The sequence below is a fragment of the Chaetodon auriga genome, chromosome 14 (genome assembly GCF_051107435.1).
Source record: "Chaetodon auriga isolate fChaAug3 chromosome 14, fChaAug3.hap1, whole genome shotgun sequence".
Lineage (NCBI taxonomy): Eukaryota > Metazoa > Chordata > Actinopteri > Chaetodontiformes > Chaetodontidae > Chaetodon > Chaetodon auriga.
The window spans coordinates 23,140,610-23,159,415 of NC_135087.1; the positions used below are offsets into that span (position 1 = coordinate 23,140,610).

General features: G+C 42.3%; 1 protein-coding gene and 1 non-coding gene across 2 annotated transcripts; both read left to right on the forward strand.

Annotated features, from left to right (window-relative positions):
• Positions 1-89: 89 nt before the first annotated feature.
• hhipl1 (HHIP-like 1) lies at positions 90-7,885 on the forward strand. Its single transcript, XM_076749367.1, has 9 exons — positions 90-889; positions 2,042-2,688; positions 2,797-2,940; positions 3,181-3,509; positions 4,243-4,369; positions 5,226-5,371; positions 5,482-5,563; positions 6,117-6,199; positions 6,303-7,885. Exons 1-9 carry the CDS (start codon positions 596-598, stop codon positions 6,869-6,871), a joined length of 2,421 nt encoding a protein of 806 aa, XP_076605482.1. The 5' UTR covers positions 90-595; the 3' UTR covers positions 6,872-7,885.
• A 130-nt stretch (positions 7,886-8,015) lies between these two features.
• On the forward strand, positions 8,016-8,088 carry trnat-ugu (transfer RNA threonine (anticodon UGU)). The gene has a single exon. It is a non-coding gene; the product is annotated as a tRNA-Thr (tRNA).
• Positions 8,089-18,806: the final 10,718 nt, after the last annotated feature.

Below are 18,806 nucleotides of genomic sequence, written 5' to 3' on the forward strand. Positions count from 1 at the left end.
CGCCATCTACCGGGCAGCAGGGGTTGACATGCATGATTATTCAACAATAATGTAATAGCAAAGGTAACAGACTGAACACAAGAAACTACACAGAAGAACCACCACACCCACAATGCACTGCGTGCTCTAATTCAGAGAACTGAAATGATTGAAAACGGTGACAAATAAATGTCATGCAGTGTAGGTCTGCTGAGAATCTGAAGGAGTTGTTCATGGTGGAGGCATTAGCAGTAATAGATTTAGATGTTTCGACTGCTATAATGGTATGACTGCAGATGATGTTCCTGTCATCAGCAGCAGCTGATCGCACAGACGGTAGCAGAGGACTGTGTGCTCTGTAGCTGCTTCACACACTCTGCCGTTGGCTTCCTACCATTTTGTGTGCAGATGCGTCGGGATAGCAGATGGTTTCAGGCAGCGGGGCGCTGCCAACGGCCAGCCTGACGACACACAGCCCGGGTCGACACAGCGGGTCAGCGCGTCAGAGGGTGACAGAGGGCGGACGACTGGAGTCAGAGCAAAGTTCGAACAGGAAGCCGCTTCTGCACCATCTGCTGCACAACTTTCTCCTCCATGATCTCCAACGCACGCCATAATGCAGCGCTGTTATGGCAAAGTCCCGGGTCGGTTGTGGCTCTCGCCGATTGGCATCTTGTATATTTTGGCGTTACGCGTCGCACCTGTAACGTTACACCCGCAGTGCCTGGACTTCAAGCCGCCCTTCAGACCGCTCAGGGAGCTGGAATTTTGCGTAATGTACAAGGAGTTTGGCTGCTGTGATTACGAGAAAGACCAGGAGCTGATGACAAAGTACTACGAGATTATGGATAATTTTGATTATTATGGATATGCCAGCTGTGCTGGGTTCGTCCTGGAGTTGCTCTGCCAGGTAGGCATGCATGGACAAAGGTCGCTTGGCTTAGTCCAAACGTCTAGTCGTGCGCCAGTAGCCTGACCAAACATCAAAACCCTGAAGCTTAAGCAGAAGAAGTGATCTGTCGTGTAAGAACACTGTTTGAATATTAAAGCACTTCAACTGAATAATGTGATCTGATAGCAACATGAGAAAAATATTCGGGGCTCCTCTTTTCATAGAGTACACTGATGAGCTGAATTAAGGCAAAGTTCATTTCACCTTACCCAATATTACCCACTCTGTGTGTATTAATCTCAGAACCAGCTCACCATAGGCACCCCCCTCTCTATACTGGGATATGGGTTTACTCCTCTCTTCTTCTTCTTCTTCTTCTTCTTCTTCTTCTTCTCTTTCTTCTTCTGTGTGATCTTTAATTTATTTGTGGATTATTCATATGGGGAAAGACCGATTTGTCACTATTGGAACTTGATTGACTCATCTCTGTTTTGTTGATGATACCTGCTGTGTTCACTTGGTACTCAAGGAAAAAGCCAATGAATTAGCTAAACAACTAAATCCTATTATGAGCCTACTAAAATGTCTCTATTTTACACTGATATAATCAATATTCAAATAACTGCTCAAATGATATTGACTAATGTGAAAGGGTTTGATCTTTATGATGATCCCACAAATATTCATCACCGGACTGCAGTTCTCCTCAGCTCATTTCAGTGTCTTTCAGCTCATCGGTTTGCCTTACTGCTATCATCACCCCTGGAGTGATTAGCTGGTGATCATGGTGTTAGTTTGCGAAGCTGATGGGGGGAAAAAAAAAAAAAAAAGGAGTCGACTGAGTCCAAAACAGAGCTAAAAACAATTTCATTGGCCTATTGGACTCCACATCAGGTGGACAGACACGTGACTTCAAATAAATGGAAATGTTGCTCTGTATTTGCTGGTTGTGTAAATATTTAATTGTTTGCTACCAAGTTCACCATATGAAAATTAAAGTGTCAGTGTTGACATAGTGTCAGCTGTGTTGACCAGCTTGTTTATGCTACCTGCAACTGGCCCAAAATCAGTTAATGCAGGTTTAAAGGAATGTCTCCATACTGCATCGCTCTCAGTCTTCCTCTCTGTTGTCTCTCCTCCCCTCCTCACCACTCTTCTTCATTTGTCCAGGAATGCTCTCCCTACGCAGCTCACCTCTTTGATGCTGAGGACCCGAGCACCCCAGTCAGGACCATCCCTGGCCTCTGCCCAGACTACTGCTCCCAGTTTTGGAAGAAGTGTAGTTCCACCATCCCTTTCTTGTCTGATGACCCACACATAGCCAGAGTCAAAGATGACCAGACACGTCTCTGCCAGCACCTGGAGTTAGAGGACATGGACTACTGCTATCCACATCTCCTCAGCAACCAGAAACTTACAAAGAACCTGGGCAGAGTTCAGTCAGACTCGGAAGGCTGTCTACAGCTGTGCCTGGAAGAGGTTGCAAACGGGCTGCGAAACCCGTTAGCCATGGTACATGCCAACGACGGCACACATCGGTTCTTTGTGGCAGAACAGGTGGGCTTGGTGTGGACGTATCTTCCTGACCGATCCAAACTGGAGAGACCGTTTTTGAACATAACCAAGGCAGTGTTAACATCATCATGGGAAGGTGACGAGAGAGGCTTTCTGGGACTCACCTTTCACCCGAAACACAAGTACAACAGGAAGCTTTATGTATATTACTCAGTGGAGGTGGGTTTTGATGAGAGGATCAGGATCAGTGAGTTCCATGTGTCAGCCAATGACATGAACGTGGTGGATCATGCCTCTGAACGGTAGGATGTACATGGGCTGTACATCAAGGTTAGCAAAAGGCAATGGGTTTTTATGCAGAGAAATTAGAAATTTTCTAATTTTATGTGTCATGTCCACTTTCCTTTCAGGGTTATTCTGGAGATCGATGAACCAGCATCAAACCACAATGGAGGTCAACTTCTATTTGCAGATGATGGCTACTTGTACATTTTCACAGGAGATGGTGGAATGGCAGGAGACCCATTTGGGAAATATGGAAATGCCCAGAACAAGTAACAAGACATTCACTAAAGATTTCCGAAACTAGAAACCGAAACCATCAAATGATCTGAAGTAACAAAGGACGTACCACACTTGAATGTAGCAAACAACCTCATATACGGCTACTGTTAGATTCGATTTTTTGTTTTAATACATGAAGTTAGTTGTAATTGATGAAATGTAATCCATGTTTCTGTGCATTTCAGAGACAGTAAAACATGACTTTTTCTATATTGCAACATCTACTTCAGGTCAGCTCTGTTGGGAAAAGTTCTACGCATTGATGTGGATGACAATGAGAGAGGCCCATTGTACAGAATTCCTCCAGACAACCCTTTCATACATGAGCGAGGGGCACGACCTGAGATTTATGCGTATGGTGTCCGCAATATGTGGAGGTGTTCTGTGGACCGGGGCGACCCTTGGACCAAAGAGGGCAAAGGACGCATTTTCTGCGGGGATGTGGGCCAGAACAAGTTCGAAGAGATCGACATCATCGAGAAGGGTCGGAACTACGGCTGGAGAGCCAAAGAGGGGTTCTCCTGCTACGATAAGAAGCTGTGTGCCAACAGTTCGCTCGGTAGGCATGCTGTGGTGATTTAAGTCATACATGGGTGCCCTCCATCAACTGCAGACAGCAGTGGACTCCAATTGTGTTTGTGTGATGAATGGCCAAGACTTCGGAGTTTTTCATGACACACAAACACCTTGGCAGCTCCCTGCACCAACTACCGTCACATTTAATCAACTTCTGTAATGTTTTGCTGTCTCATAGTAATGGACATGAACTCTTAATTGCATCTAATCCAACTACATCTACCACAGGGAACTTACGACTTCTTGTTAGCAGAATGTCGAATATCCTGTTGTTGGACAGTAGACAGATAATCAGTGACCATAGTCTACCAACTGATTTACTTGCCTAATTGCAATTCTGTTAAAGTTTTACACTGTTCACAGTCTTCATAAAAATGTATCACCAACCACTTCAAATGTGCCTTGTTAGATGGAAGTGCTTTGTTCTTCCAAGTGCAGTCTCTAGATATTTATCTCTCTCCACTGTATATCACTGTGATCGTGACACTTAAGGGTGATTGCTACGCTAGTTTCCAGCAATATAGAAATAAATACTGTATATATAGATTACATATACATAAATATGATTCAGATTTCATTTTTTATTTAGATTTCAGATTTAATCAATAGTCATAATCACACAGACTTTAAACATTTCACTTATCCTCATAAAAGCATGTAAACAAGTGGCTTAATTTTACAGAAATGACAACAAGTACTTATGGATTTCTTCACAGATGATGTCCTCCCTATTTATGCATACCCCCACGAGATGGGCAAGTCAGTGACTGGTGGCTATGTGTACCGAGGCTGTGAATACCCCAACCTGAACGGCATGTACCTATTTGGAGACTTCATGAGTGGGTAAGATTTAATCTGGTCAATAGCGAATTTCTTTGCAGAATATAACACCTACCTCTGAAGCTCATGTTTTGAGGAACGGCAACAGTGTGATGTCAGACCTGAAGATAACTGCTGGAGGCTGCCTGCAATACCTGCATTGGCGATTTCAGAAGTGACAAGAAGTCTGCGAACCAGTTTGGACTTGCATCTAAAGTAACATTTTAATGGTGAACTTCTAGTGAAGTTCCTTATCAAACAGAAATCACTTGTTTTCGGTTTTTTACAGGTCCATCACCATTGGGCCATATTCTCCACCAATTTGCAGCTTTACTTAAACAGAATATAGCTTATAAATACTGCACATATGTATATAAACACATTTATTTATTTGTTTATTTTGTTAGAATTCCAATATGGTCAGTTGTAGTTCTACATGAATAGTCAATCTTTCATATATCACAGAATAGTGAAAAATGACCTTCATAATTTGTGATGTCTTTATTCCAAAAATTTAAGTTCACAGTGAAATACAACACTGAAAATCAACAGATCCTCACACTGGAACACTGGAGAAGCTGGAATCAGCATATTATTCATATTTATTATAAGAATTATTGTTCTCGGTTGAATGACTAATCAGTCCACTAATTGTTTCACTCATATTTTGACATTGCTTCATCTAAAAACACGCAAGTATTTGACTGAAGTACAACAACTTCATGCATGCTCTCTAAGGCTTTGTAAAAGTACTTTTGTAAATGTAGGAAAGCATAAATCAGCGTAGAAATAGACATTACTGTTTGGTACTGCATAAAAGTTCTGGCATAAAATAACAATGGGCTGCACATTAGAGATTGTAGATTTGATTCTTTTCCAGGCGTTTGATGAGTCTACAGGAGGACAAAAACACAAGACGATGGAAATACAATGAGATCTGTATGGGGATGGGCCTGACTTGCGCCTTTCCTGGACTCATCAACAACTACCACCAGTACATCATCTCCTTTGCAGAGGATGAGGCTGGTAATACATGAACACAAGTACAGCACAGACTCAGCTGTCATTTGAAATGTGTTTCTGTTGTGTATGTTTAATGTCCTCTTGATGTAATGTTTTGTTTTTCTTTATATCAGGCGAGCTGTACTTCATGTCAACTGGAATACCGAGCGCGACTTCACCTTCAGGAGTTGTTTATAAAGTGGTGGATCCCTCAAGGTGAGTAATTTAATCATTACTTTGCTTCTTTCTTACTTCACCTCCACTAGGAAACTTAACTGCTCACTGTGCAGAGAGTATGCAACATTCTATTTCTGTTTCTTGGAAGACACATCTGTTTATAATAAAAGAAAAACACAGACATGTCATTCCTCTCTGTTAGCCAGAGGGATGTGCAGTATCATGATCATACTTGGCTTGGATGTGAGCTTAGGTCTGTGTTTTCTCAGCTGAATGGGGAGGTTATGTTGCCTGTGTCTGTTTTAGTAAAGCAGGGAAATGAAGCAGTGTTGGCAGTAGTGTGAAAGGCCTGCCATCCTAAATCTCCCTTCTCTGACATTGCTTCAGACAGCTCTTGGCTCTCTCAGCAGCAGATAGTTGTGTCACCTAATTTGTTTCCCAGCCATTGAACTGTTCCCCACCACTACTGTGACTCAAACTAGAAGTTAAATACATTTCAAAAGACTGAAAGTTTTTGTGTCCACATGCTTGTACTCTGTCTTCTCTTATATGCAACAATATTTCATTCTGTTTTGTTTATTGCTGTTTTCAGGCGTGCTCCACCAAGACACTGTCACTATGATCCTCTTCCTGTTAGAGTGAAAAGTAACCTGATAAAGTTTGTTCCCCAGGAAAGTGAGTCCACTTCCATATCACCACACAAGACTCATTAAATGTGTAACAGTCATTTGTTTCTATTCATATTTGATCTCATGTTTTGTCATCATTCTACCGTTAGCATTAATCACCTTGGAGCCACCAAGCAAAACCGACCCTCAGCCACAACCCACAGAGTCCTACGACTGGCTTCAAGAGCTCATTGAACGTCTAGGTGAAGTAGGACCAGACCTGATCACCCCTTTGCCAACCACAACGACCACCAAACTACCCAGACATTCAAGGCGCAAAGGCCGACGCAGGAAGGGCAAATCCAGAGCACAGAGTGTGCCCGAGCTCCAGGATGGAGCAGTGAGGCTGGTTGGGGATGAACAAGGCCGCAGCGACCATGGACGGGTAGAGATCTATGTTAATGGAGAGTGGGGCACCGTGTGTGATGACCTGTGGACCACCAAGAATGCTGCAGTGGTTTGCCAGCAGCTAGGCTTCCGGTACGCTCTGAAGGCAGCCAAGAACTCAGAGTTCGGGGAAGGGAAGGATCTGCGAATACTTCTGGATGATGTTCAGTGTGAAGGGACCGAGGCCAGCCTGCTGGACTGCAAACACGCTGGTGTGGGAACACATAACTGTGCCCATTACGAAGACGCCGGGGTGATCTGTGGCAACTCGGACTACGTTGTAGAAGTCTAAATTTTTGACTACTATGAAGTCAGAGCTAATTATCATGAACTAAATCCATGCTAAATTTAACAATGTTACAAATTGTCCATTCAGTGTACTCTTGGTTAAGTCTGTCATTCCCACAAGTGAGCACACATAACTTTGTGCCATGATATTTCCTCCAGCTGCTACAATGGAGTTAAATAGCATAAATGTGCTGTATTTGCTGTAATTTCTGTATCTTGTCAGTCCATCACAATAAAAATGAAAGAGAGAAATCTGTAGAATACAATGCAACCACATGAACAAATTGAGAGAGCACTGGCAAAGACAGTCCAACATTCCAGAGGTTATTTATGAGATAATCTAACAGCTGGAATGCATTGATGATATCTAACATTGTAACCATATCCAGGATTCAGTATGTCTCCTGCTTTTCAGTTGTCACACTTTTTTTTCAAAGGCAAATGTTTGTTCAAGAGTTTATTCTCAGTTTTTCGTTACACACTTGAATGTTTAATTTGAATGTATGTTTGGCACTGTTCCATTAAGTCTTCTCTTCTCAGTGATTTGTTACAGTAACACATTTTAGCGTCCGAATGTCACATTTCCTAACGTGTTGAATGTTCGAGTCCCCCCGAATGAATGTATGGTTGGATCATGTTGTCATTGGTAAACTGGTTTTTCCTCAGTCACAGGTAAGCTATATTTGAGAGCACTGTTCTTTCTTGAAAGGTGTGTCCCACGTATTGAAAAGAAGACAAGGTAACAGATTGTAAATGCTACACATTTTGTCACATATGAAATTATATTTACAGTATTGTGTTCAAGAAATTTAACCCAGGGTTGTATTGGAGAGGCTTGAGCTCTTGTCATGTTAGCTAAGTCTTATCAAGTTTAAGTAGCATGACAGCCTGCACCAATTCACTTAACATTAGCTCACTGAAGATCAGTGACGCAACTTTTTCTTTTGTAACGTTACTGTCACGTTTTGTAACGTTGTTGTCGTAGAATATAATACAATACAGCGCATATTCGCAGTGATCCAGACATGTCGACTGCTGTGTTATTTTTATGTTAGACGTTTACCCATATTCCGTAGAATAGAATTAAAATATTGCCACTGTAAACTACAGTAAACATATGAGAAATGATTGGTGTGCACAGAACCGCCGGCTCCATAGCTCAGTGGTTAGAGCACTGGTCTTGTAAACCAGGGGTCGCGAGTTCGATCCTCGCTGGGGCCTTGATGTGTTTTTGTATCCTCCTTACCACGTATTTGAAGTTGTTGTTTACTAGCACAGTAGAAATTAACGGCATTCGCTGTGAAGCAGCTAATGCTAAAGGTTAGCACACGAGATCCACGTTTAACGTTAGTTCTGACGAACAAAAGCAGCTCCACAATGGCACTGTGTGGTCGTCAGCTGAATTACATAACGTTCAGTACTAAAAGCTCATAACAGCACCATTCAGAATGCATAGTAAAATATATATGGGTTTCGTTTTTCTTTACATTGTTTAAATATTGCATGATAAGTGAAGTCTCAGTATATAACCAAAACACAAAGTAAGACCAGCCTCAAATCTTCCATGATTGCACTATATCGAGTAAATACTAAAGTCTAAATGACTGCTCTTTTATTCTAACCAGTCAGCGCTTGGTTGAGGGATCTTTCCTCTGTGTTTTGAAGGTCATTGATATGCTGAATGGTAGATCTCAGGACCTGGTGCCAGGATTGACCACCCTACAGCCTGCCAATGTGTGGCCCTTGGCTCCACTTTCCACTCTGGTTCTCAGCATCCAGTCTGATAGAAGCCCTGAATCTCATCAGTCTCTGTAGCACACACATATTGGAGTTAAACTAAAGTCATAATTAAACTGCTTTAGTTGCTTGTCTAGTTTTAAAATAATGAACTGTGTAAATTTCCTGTTTGTCACAATGGGAATTTACCTTAGTTCATTTGACATTGCAAAAAGGAAAGAAACACACACAAGGACAACACAGTAAAGACAAAAAAGAAGCAAGAGTCCAGGTGACTGGTGACATCATGCTTCCAACAAAACCAACACAATTAATACCGATATCTTCAGCAGTAAAATAAGTCCAATGCATACATATATTACATACATATTTTAACTAGGATGGACTTAACTCTATGGTTTTACGTTATTATCCCAACTTATCACACGAAGGACATGGCCAGCACTTAAAAAAGGACTTTGGCTGATGGCAGTCACAGAATGCAATCTTTCTTAACAAGAAGCTGTAAGATGCAAAGAGATTAGCCTTTGAGTCAAAGCAGATTCTTGCTACAGATCAGCGCCCGAAACACTGAACAAGTATACCGTTAACATGCATTATTACCAAATCTCTGCAATTAAAGACAAACTAAACAAAGTGGGCTTGTAAAATGGGAGAAGCACGTCCTTTTATCTGCTCCTGGTAACTTCCGTGCTACACACCACCAGGTGGCAGTGTTGTTTCATCCTAAAATACATCTCCACCGCTTCAGTCATGAGACTTCAGCCCACTTTGTCGTGTGTGGGTAGTTCAGTAGACTGAATGCAGAACAATTACATGTGTGTTTGCCTTCACTCCAGCCAGAGGACAAAAAAGGTAACAGATGCTTCGAGAGATTTTTTGATTAATAATTCAAGTGTAATCTCAGTGTCAGTCTGTCACCCAGATGGCCCACTATTCTTCACAAAAGGGAAAAGGACATGAAAGCTTAATGAAATTGAATTCATTGTATGCTTAGCATGAATCTGTCAGCCCGTTCTGAAACGCACTTGTGGCCATTGTTGCTTTCAAGTGCAACCCTGGTATCTGCAGAATGTCAGCTCTCCGGGAGCTAAGAAAAACAGCCTTGTTTTCAGCAGGACTGCCGAGCATTGCTCACTTCAGCCTGTACTGTTTCAAAGGGTTTAAGATTCTTTCAACCCACTGAAGACCCTCTAATCCTTTAATTGAAGTCAAAACACAAAGATCACCAAAAGTGGATTTAAGAGGTTTTCACTTCACAACATGTAATAAATCAAGTGAGGGTCTGTGGCTTGTGGTTTAGAAGCTCAGCACCACCGCTCGCTGCCGTGTCTGAGGGCCTCCTGTCAGCAGAACATGATCCTGATTCACTCCTGATATCAGTCAGGAGCTCAGGATGACGGCCTCGCTCTGTCTGGTTTTTCTTCGCTTTGTTTTGTTTGCTTATTTGGTTATTTCCGATTGAAATCTATACACTTTTCAGCATTAAATGATGACTAGAACGAAACTAATTTCCACTATTCTTGCAATGTGTCTGCCTCAGCTGACTTTACACTACAGTTTAAATTAAAAGACGAATAAACTGAATTTGTCAGATTCTTTAGATCTCTTCTACATTCCACATAGATTATTAAGTTTAGGTCTTTTGAAAAGTAAGACAAATGAGCACAGATGCTGCTCTCAGTAATGTGAAGTCCACTCTGTGGGGGATCTCCATCCAAGCGTCCAAACCTCCTGCATATCTTGTCCTTCCCTCTCCTCCCAATATTAGCTTTCACCCCCCCCCCACCGACTCGGCTGAAGTGACTTCCCAGCTTCACAGGGAATGCCGTTAATTTTCACCTCCTCCTGTCAGGGATGATTTTCCGTCGAGCCTTTAGAGTGTTTGTGTGTGTACGTGTGTGCATGCGTGTGTGTGTGCACATGTGCAGGCATGTGTGAAATCAATGTAAGTCTATGTAATGTCCCCAAAAGTGATGAAAACCTAGCTTGTGTGTGTGTGTGTGTGTGTGTGTGTGTGTGTGTGTGCGTGTGCGTGTGTGTGTGTGTGTGTGTAAGAGACAGGGAGTGTGTTTCAGCACAGCATACGCTCGTTACAGAACATACTGGAACATTTGTTGTTCTTCCTGTATGGAAATAACTGACAAGAATGCTATGTTGCTAAATGTGTGGTGTGTATACTCTGTACTTTGCATGAACATATAGTATTTGTGTGTTCTCTATTGCCTGATAATGCCACCTTTCATACAGATTACATACAATGTTATAATAGTAGTAGTAGTAATTAACTGCCCAATAGATGTCATTGACATCATGCATGACATACAGTGTATGAATGTGGTAATAAACTATATCATGTGTGACTGCATGACAAGGTGCATTCCCATTAATCTCACTGATGTGACTAACATGTTAGCAAGCACTTCCACATGCAGCAGTTCTGGAGCAACACGATCACTCATTTGGAGTGCTCTATGTGTTCACCTAATGAATCCAGTATTCACTCTCTTTTGGGGCAGCTGTAGGTCGTGAAGTAGAGCAGGTTGTGGACCAATCAGAGGGCTGGTGGTTCTCTATGCCTATTCCCTCCAGTCTGAATGTTGGAAAAGCCCTTGGAGAAGATACTGAACCCCGAACTGCTGCCGATGGCTGTGCCATAGAATAATGTGGGATGCTTTGGATAGAAAACACTGTATCACTCCTGATGAGCAGGTTAGCACTTTGCATGGCAGCCTCTGCCATCAGTGTATGAATGTGTGTGTAGCTGGATAAATGTTGACGTGTTGTAAAGCGCTTTGAGTGTCAGTAGACTAGAGAACTGCTGTATAAATTTGGCCCATTTACCATTGCATTACTTCTTAGTAGATTGTTGGTTTGACTCTGCACAAGGGATTTGATGACAAAAATACAGACCTGAAAAATGATGCTTTAATGTGTATTATGATGCCACGGTGCTGCACATTGCTGTTTCATACTGTTGTAAATGTAGAATTAGCAGCATATACTACTACACTCAGTTTTAGCAACATTTACAACCAAAAATGATAACTAAGTATGGAAAAAAATAAATGAATGACTGAGCAGTAATTTATATTCCTCCCAGGGAGAGCGACAGAGCCGAGGCACAGGCTGAATCCAGCAAGAGCAGTCCATCAGATGAGTTCATGATAGCTGCCCTCGACCTCTAATGCTGTATTAGTTAACCTTTGGTCTCACAACCGCACATTTTCACCATGTGTTTTCCATTCACAAGTCTGGATATAGACAGAAGCCATCTATTAATGGGTGGAGAGGCGATATGGTGACAGACGCCATTGTCATTGAGCAGAGATGCACACTATTCGGGAGTCACTTCGTCTCCTGCATCTCGTCTTCCTTTCTATATCAATATCTCTGTCTATCGATCTAATGAATTTGATATCTTCAGTGCCATTTTGGCAACTCTTCAAATATAATCTCCTCCTTCAGGAGGGCTATCCTAAAATCAGAATCAAAGTTTTCTGTGTGAAGGCCTCCAAGTGCAAAGGGAAGCCGCATAATGCTCAACACCAGCTACGGTTACTCAAACCAAACAACTTATCCCCCTTAAAGAGTTCCTCTGACTGCTGCAAACAGTACGCCATCATTTCAAACCATCAATATGTAACAGGAAAAGTACATAACCACAGCCAGAAATCACCCTCCTCCCTCTTAAGAAGCATTTTCAGAATGGAATCGCTAACCTTTTTTGGCAGGATGTGGAAAAGCATCATGTAAAGTGACCCTCTTTTCCTCACATTGCCCCTCTCCATTGGTTTTCCAGTGCCATGATCAACAATGCGTAACTGTCAGTCCAAGTTTTTACCCTCGTATTCACTCCGTGCGTTTATTTTGGCGGGCCAGTAGTACATGCTGTCATGCAAGTAACAAACTAAAGATGAAAGCCCTGAAGAGAATTGTGCTGGTAGCTTCATTCTTCAGTCGTCTTTGATCAGCTCCCTTTTACGAGCCATGGTGAGCTCAATCAACAGAGGCAATGACTGTGTGTTTGGTCAACTCCTGACCTGTTTCTGCACAAACCAACACGTCTCCCTGTCTGTCCCCCCTATGGCACCTTAATAGACCTCAGATGGCAAATGTTTGTTTCCCGTTCTCTTTCTATGCCTCAGTCTACTTCTCAGTTCACATTTTCCAGGAAAACCACAAACTGATCAGCACTGCAAAGCCTTGTCTCTCTCTCCATCCAGGCATGTGGTACTCCACTGACCCTTGACCGCTGTAAAAGCTGGACAAACACAGGAACTCAAAGCAAAGATAATGAGGATAAACAGCACATCGTGTGTGTGTGTGTGTGTGTGTGTGTGTGTGTGTGTGTGTGTGTGTGTGTGTGTACGCTTATCTCTCAGACAAAGTGGTCAACATTTCGGCTGTTTTGGCTCATAGCTCCTAGACAAAAGACAGAGCCAAGAAGTCAAAGAAAGACTCCTGCAGTGTCATTTTGTGTGAGTGGCTGCTGTCTGTCCACAGCCAGGTGAGCCAGAGTCTGTGAACAGACAGACTGAGAGAACGTGTGGCCTCACTGATAACCTCCAGGAAAAACAAGGTTTTATGAAGCAAATAGTCCTCTAGACTAATAAGTTAACCTTCAGTGGACAAGGTCCAGCTGGGGCCTTTAGTTCTCAGCATGGGGGACACAATGAAGGGTAAATACAAGTTATCTGAGTGTAAAGGGAGCCCAACTCCTGCTCTTCAAGAGCGGCTCTTAGAAAGATTTTTAAAGTTAGCATTTGTCTAAGTAGCAGACTTACCATAGATTTTCTCGGAATCACTTGAGGACAAGAACTATGATCAAGGAAACCAGATCAGAACCACCTTCACCTGGCCAATAAGGTGGTACAAACTCATGAGTGTAAGGTCATGTGAATTCTGGGAGAAGTTCCCACAGTGGATGTTGAGAGCAGCAACACTATCATACTGTATTTTTACATTTAATTCATTCTTATAGAGTTACATAGGATTTGCATCTAGCCTATATGTTTTTTGGATATCACAACATGTACCCATTTGCCAAAAGTACATAGATGTATTATCACCAAAATGACTTTCTCTGACAAACACTGTTCAGAAGGACATTGCATGGACTTACATTTATTGCCGACACAACTAATATTTAATTTCCTGGCAGGTTTTAGTGTACAGTTTTTTTGTTGGTAGTGTTTGATTAAATGGCTGTGATACTTAATGCGTTAATCAAAATTTGTACAACCCTGATTCAGGGAGTGAGGTTCACCACTTGATTGTACAAAGGATATTACTATGTGGGCTCAAAAAGACCTTGTAAAACCGTCACTGGCAACCTGCTTACAAGTGATTGCATTCTGTTGTTTTTTTATGTTTTACACAGCGTCACAAAAGGAATTGGGGTTGTATACAGACAGACAACAGCAGAGAATGTCTGCAAAGTACAAAACATGTTGATATAGACAAAATTATGATGTGTGTGCTGTGCAGTGCAGACAATACCCTGGAAACATTTCATTGACCTGGAGGATGACCCACAACCTCTCCCATGAAACAGGTTGAACTGATGTGCAGGTTGCACCTAAGCCACAGAACAACCAGACTTATAGAAAAATTAAATATTACTGAGTATAAATTCATATCCTAACAGTGTTATAGAGTATTTTCACATGCAACCTGAAAGTTATGTTGCATTATTTACATTAAAATGTCCAATGTTGTGCACAGACATCCTTGAATATTGAGTGATTGTGCTTAGCCCTGATGTCAATCCAAGCATTGGTAAAATTCTTCCAAGACAATTCCTGCAATTCTGCCACCAGTGGCTGGCTGTCCCAGTGTGTTTGAATGCATTTAAGGCATCTCTTTTAAGTCCATCTTCTTCAACCAAACATTTCTGTAAAGTCAGGTCTTAATGACACATTTATCTTTCAACTAAACCTCTGGGGCCATATTCACAAACATTCTGAGAGTCCTCTCAGGGAGCCCCTAGCTTAACTTAGTAGCTGCGTTAATTGACATCACTCTACCATAAACATAACCATCGATGACACCAACAACACACAAAAGCCAGCCAGTGCTGTAATTGTTTCTGTGATCACTCTGCTGACGGAACCCAAGGCATCTCTGCTGTACTGCTGCATTTTTGCAGTTGCCAAATATTTTTGTGTTATCATCACTTTCATTTCTGCCGTTATAGTGTTATTGCATGGGGTGTGAGATGTGAGTGCATCTCTAATGAGATTGACCACAAACATTTTCCCCGCATGATCTAATCTGTACTGTTTCATTAACTCACTGTCATTCAGCATGAGGTGAATATTTCTCCTTCCTCTTCCTCTTTCCACCGATTTCTCCCCTGCTTAAGAAACTCTTAAGCCTATTAAAAGTCCTCCTCCCTTCAGCGAGGCTTCCTGAAATGTAATGTATCCCCCACCTACACACACATACACACACACATACACATACATCCAAACACCTGAGATTCTGTATGCTGGAGCCGATTAGCAGGGAGTGGAGGGTGAGTGGTTGGACTATGACATCACCATCCTGGCCTCTCTTTTGCCATATTTCTCTGTCCCTCTTACCCTTTCTCTCTCTCATTTGCTAATGCGAGGACAGGATTTGCTTCCCAGCAATCATCTGAAACAAATTTCCACAGCTGGGAATGAGCTTGAACTTGTAACCTGGTGACTGAGCTGAGATCTCATTCCTTAGTACTGGAAGGGATTGTGTTCCTAACAGCATCAAAATCGCCTGATTGTTAATTTATTTCTTCATTGGTCAGATGTTGACTCATTTAAAACATGTTACTTTTACACCCTGTTATATAGACAAACCTCTTGTATAACTGTTTGTGTTAAGACAGCATACATGTACTGTACATCATTAGTTAGAGTCAATATGAAATTTGAATTCTCCTCACTTTTTGTTTAATAAGACTGCATCTATTGTGCATATTTATGGAAAAAGTATGTAAGCTAGAAGCCTCTGGGCAGCCTTGCCTATGGCAGTGGGTGACTGACTTTGCTACTCTAGCAGATAAACTATCTAGAGGTGTAAACTGTGAACTTTGCCGATTTGAATCACCTTTTCAGTTTTCATGTCATCTTCTGACTGCAGTTTAAGATGAAATAAGATAAGATAAGACAAGAAAAGATAAGATATGATAAGAAAACACTTTATTACGGTGGCACGGTGGCAACACTGTCGCCTCACAGCAAGAAGGTCCCGGGTTCGATTCTCGATGCGGGCACCAGGGGTGTGTCCTCCACCATGCCTTCGGTGCCTGCTGCTTGAGGAAAAAGGCCTTTCTGTGTGGAGTTTGCATGTTCTCCCCGTGTTCACCTGGGGTATCCTCCATAAAATATACCCCCACTAAAAACATGCATGCAGCCCACCGCTCCTGGTCTGCCGTGGAGGAAGGACAACCAGGATGGGTTAAAGGCGGAAGTTAAATTTCACCAGTGCATGGGCGTGTGTGGGCATGATATGGGCATGTATCTGTGTGATGAATAAAGGGATTGTCCCTCTTCTTCTTCTTCTTCTATTAATCTCCCGTAATGTAATACAAGATATTGCATGGATGTAATAGCGAAGTGTTGAGACATAAAAATACATGGTAGTGCAAGGTAGTACAAAACACTAAGTATGTAAACACAGTGCCACATCAAACAATACTAGAGTTGAACAGTCTGATTGCAGTTGGAATGAAGGACCTGTGGCAGCGTTCCTTCTTGCAGGGTCGATGCAGCAGTTTGCTGCTGATGGTGCTGCTTTCGGTCCCCATGTCTCATGCAGGGGGTGGGATGGGTTGTCAATGATTGATGTCAGCTTGGCTAACATCCTTCTCTCACCCATCTCCTCGATGGTGTCTAGAGGACAGTCCAGGACAGAGCCAGCTCTCCTGAACAGGTTGTTTAGTCTTTTCCTGTCCCTCTCAGAGCTTCCACAGCCCCAGTAGACCACTGCATAGAAAACTGCAGATGCCATCACAGAGTAATAAAAAGTTTTTAATAATGTACTCCAGAGGACCAAAGGACTTTCCTATATCCTTTTATTTGTATCACCTCTATTACCTTAAACACTGTTCATTGCTTAGCCATGTTCTCCGGCAAAAATGTCTCAATTCCACAGCAGCAGATATTACAGATATGTAGTTAGGGTTTGTGTTGCTGCGTTAGTCAAGATTCTCAAGTCTAGAGGTAGTATGGTACCTTAACTTTTTGATGTAGTGTAACTGCTGCTGTACAGCCCGTCTCCTGTAGAAATGACATTTATATACAAATAATTTGAAATACCAAATACAAAGTCCATTCCAAAAAGTTAAGATGCTGTGTGAAACCGAACTGAAAATAGAAAGCAATAATTTGCAAATGAACTGAGTTCACAAACAAGTTTTGTGTTGTGTTCCTGAGATTATGTATTCATATCCTTTATCCAATCATGTGTTCACAAAGTGGTGAACCTCACTCCATCCTTGCTTGTGAACACCTGAGCCTCATGATATTATCACCTGTGACCAATGAACCTGTTTACAGGTGTTTTCATTCTTTAACTTTTCCAGTCTTTTGTTGCTCCTGTCCCAATTTGTTTGAAATGTGTTGTTGCATTAAATTTTAGAATAAGCAGATATTAACAAAAATCTATGAAGTTGATAAGGTAAAACTTTAAATGTTTTGTCTTTGTACTATTTTCAACAACATTAAATATGGCCTGTCTCCAAGATTATGTTATCCAGCTCCTCCCACTCCCTACATCCACACACAGGCAGCAGCAGAGGTTGGGGGTGGTCAAGAACTGCATTACTTACATTTCCTGATGATTATAGATTTGTTTTCTCTGTCAGAAAGATTCAGAGCAAGTTAAAAAAATAAATAAATAAAAGTCCTGGCTACAGCCCCAAAAGTCTGATGCTGACAATGGCAATCCTGTGTGTAATCTATTATTGTTAAAATCTTAGCCAGCAAAGTCAAGTTCCTTTATTGCAAAATAAGTCTTTTCAAAGCTTTTTGTGTCATCATTGGTACAGTCTCATTTAGATTATGCACGTTCTGCTTGTCGCTGTTTGACAGCTTAACTTAGACACAAACTGCGAGTGCTCAAAATAATGTTATTCGGTATTTATTAAATATGTCCCCTCAAATTCAAGTTGGTATGATGAATTCAGAGGGATAAGACTGCTGCCAGTATAGCTCAGAGTGGAAAAACAGAACCTGCATCATATGTACCAAGGTTAATCGGTTAACTACCAAGAACATTTTTGACCAGTTATGCATGTCGGTCTAGAGGCTAATTTGCATACACAAACAGCGTGATGAACTCAGGTCTGAGGCCATCACACAGCTGTGTGGGACTCCTGCACTTGTTCAGGGCCCTCCTCGTGCTTGACAACTAACCATCAGTCGTCCTGGGCCAAAGTGGTGATCCAAAGGAGACTCAAGTGGGGCTGCTTCACTGCCTCATGGCCCTGTCTGACGACCCTCTGGCCCACCCAGCTGATGCTCCTGTGCCTTCAAGTTGTCCTGATCCAGACCCCTCACCGAAAACGGCGCCTGCCAACACTATGGTTTACGCACCACTGGTGGCTTGGGTGTTCTGGTGGGTCACCATTCCACTGTGAAGTCAAATCAGTGGCCTTCATGCCAGATAGCAACCTTCTCCCCATCCCTGTTCTGCTCGCTCCTGTCCTCTGCCATTCGAGTGATTGTCCTTATTGGGACAAACAATTCAGCTCATCAGCAGTCTGAACTGACCCAAAAGGCATGACCTTCTTAATTTGTTCAGTTCTTGTGGAAAGGCTGTTTTCATTTCTGGTCCAATTCTCTCTCTGGCCTGTAGAGCAGAGGTGACCAGGTGACCACAATGCATTCAGCCCTGACCACTGAACTGTCTACCTTTGTCGACTCTCCTCTCACCGCGAAGAAGTCCCTGACTGTCACAGGTATTTTCCTTTCATAAGCAGGCCACCCTGACTGGATGAACTGCCTCACTACCTGGAGCTGGAGGTCTGTGGCTGTGACCTCTTATCTCTTGCATCCTCTGTGGTGTAGCTGGGAGGTGGCCCAGGACTGAGTCTAAATGTGCGGCTGCATCACTGATCATCTCGTTCCCAAAACTCTGCATTAAAGTGTACTGTGCATTTACTGTTCATTAAGACTACCAAGGCTTTGTTGTCAGTGATCAGTTTAAAGCTGTCAAGT

Bases quoted from the DNA above. Each gene is read 5' to 3' on its own strand.
- hhipl1 (XM_076749367.1), top strand. From the start codon at position 596: ATGCAGCGCTGTTATGGCAAAGTCCCGGGTCGGTTGTGGCTCTCGCCG. The intron at 2,689-2,796 runs GTAGGATGTACA...CTTTCCTTTCAG, and splicing joins GTGGATCATGCCTCTGAACG to GGTTATTCTGGAGATCGATG. The intron at 6,200-6,302 runs GTGAGTCCACTT...TTCTACCGTTAG, and splicing joins AAAGTTTGTTCCCCAGGAAA to CATTAATCACCTTGGAGCCA.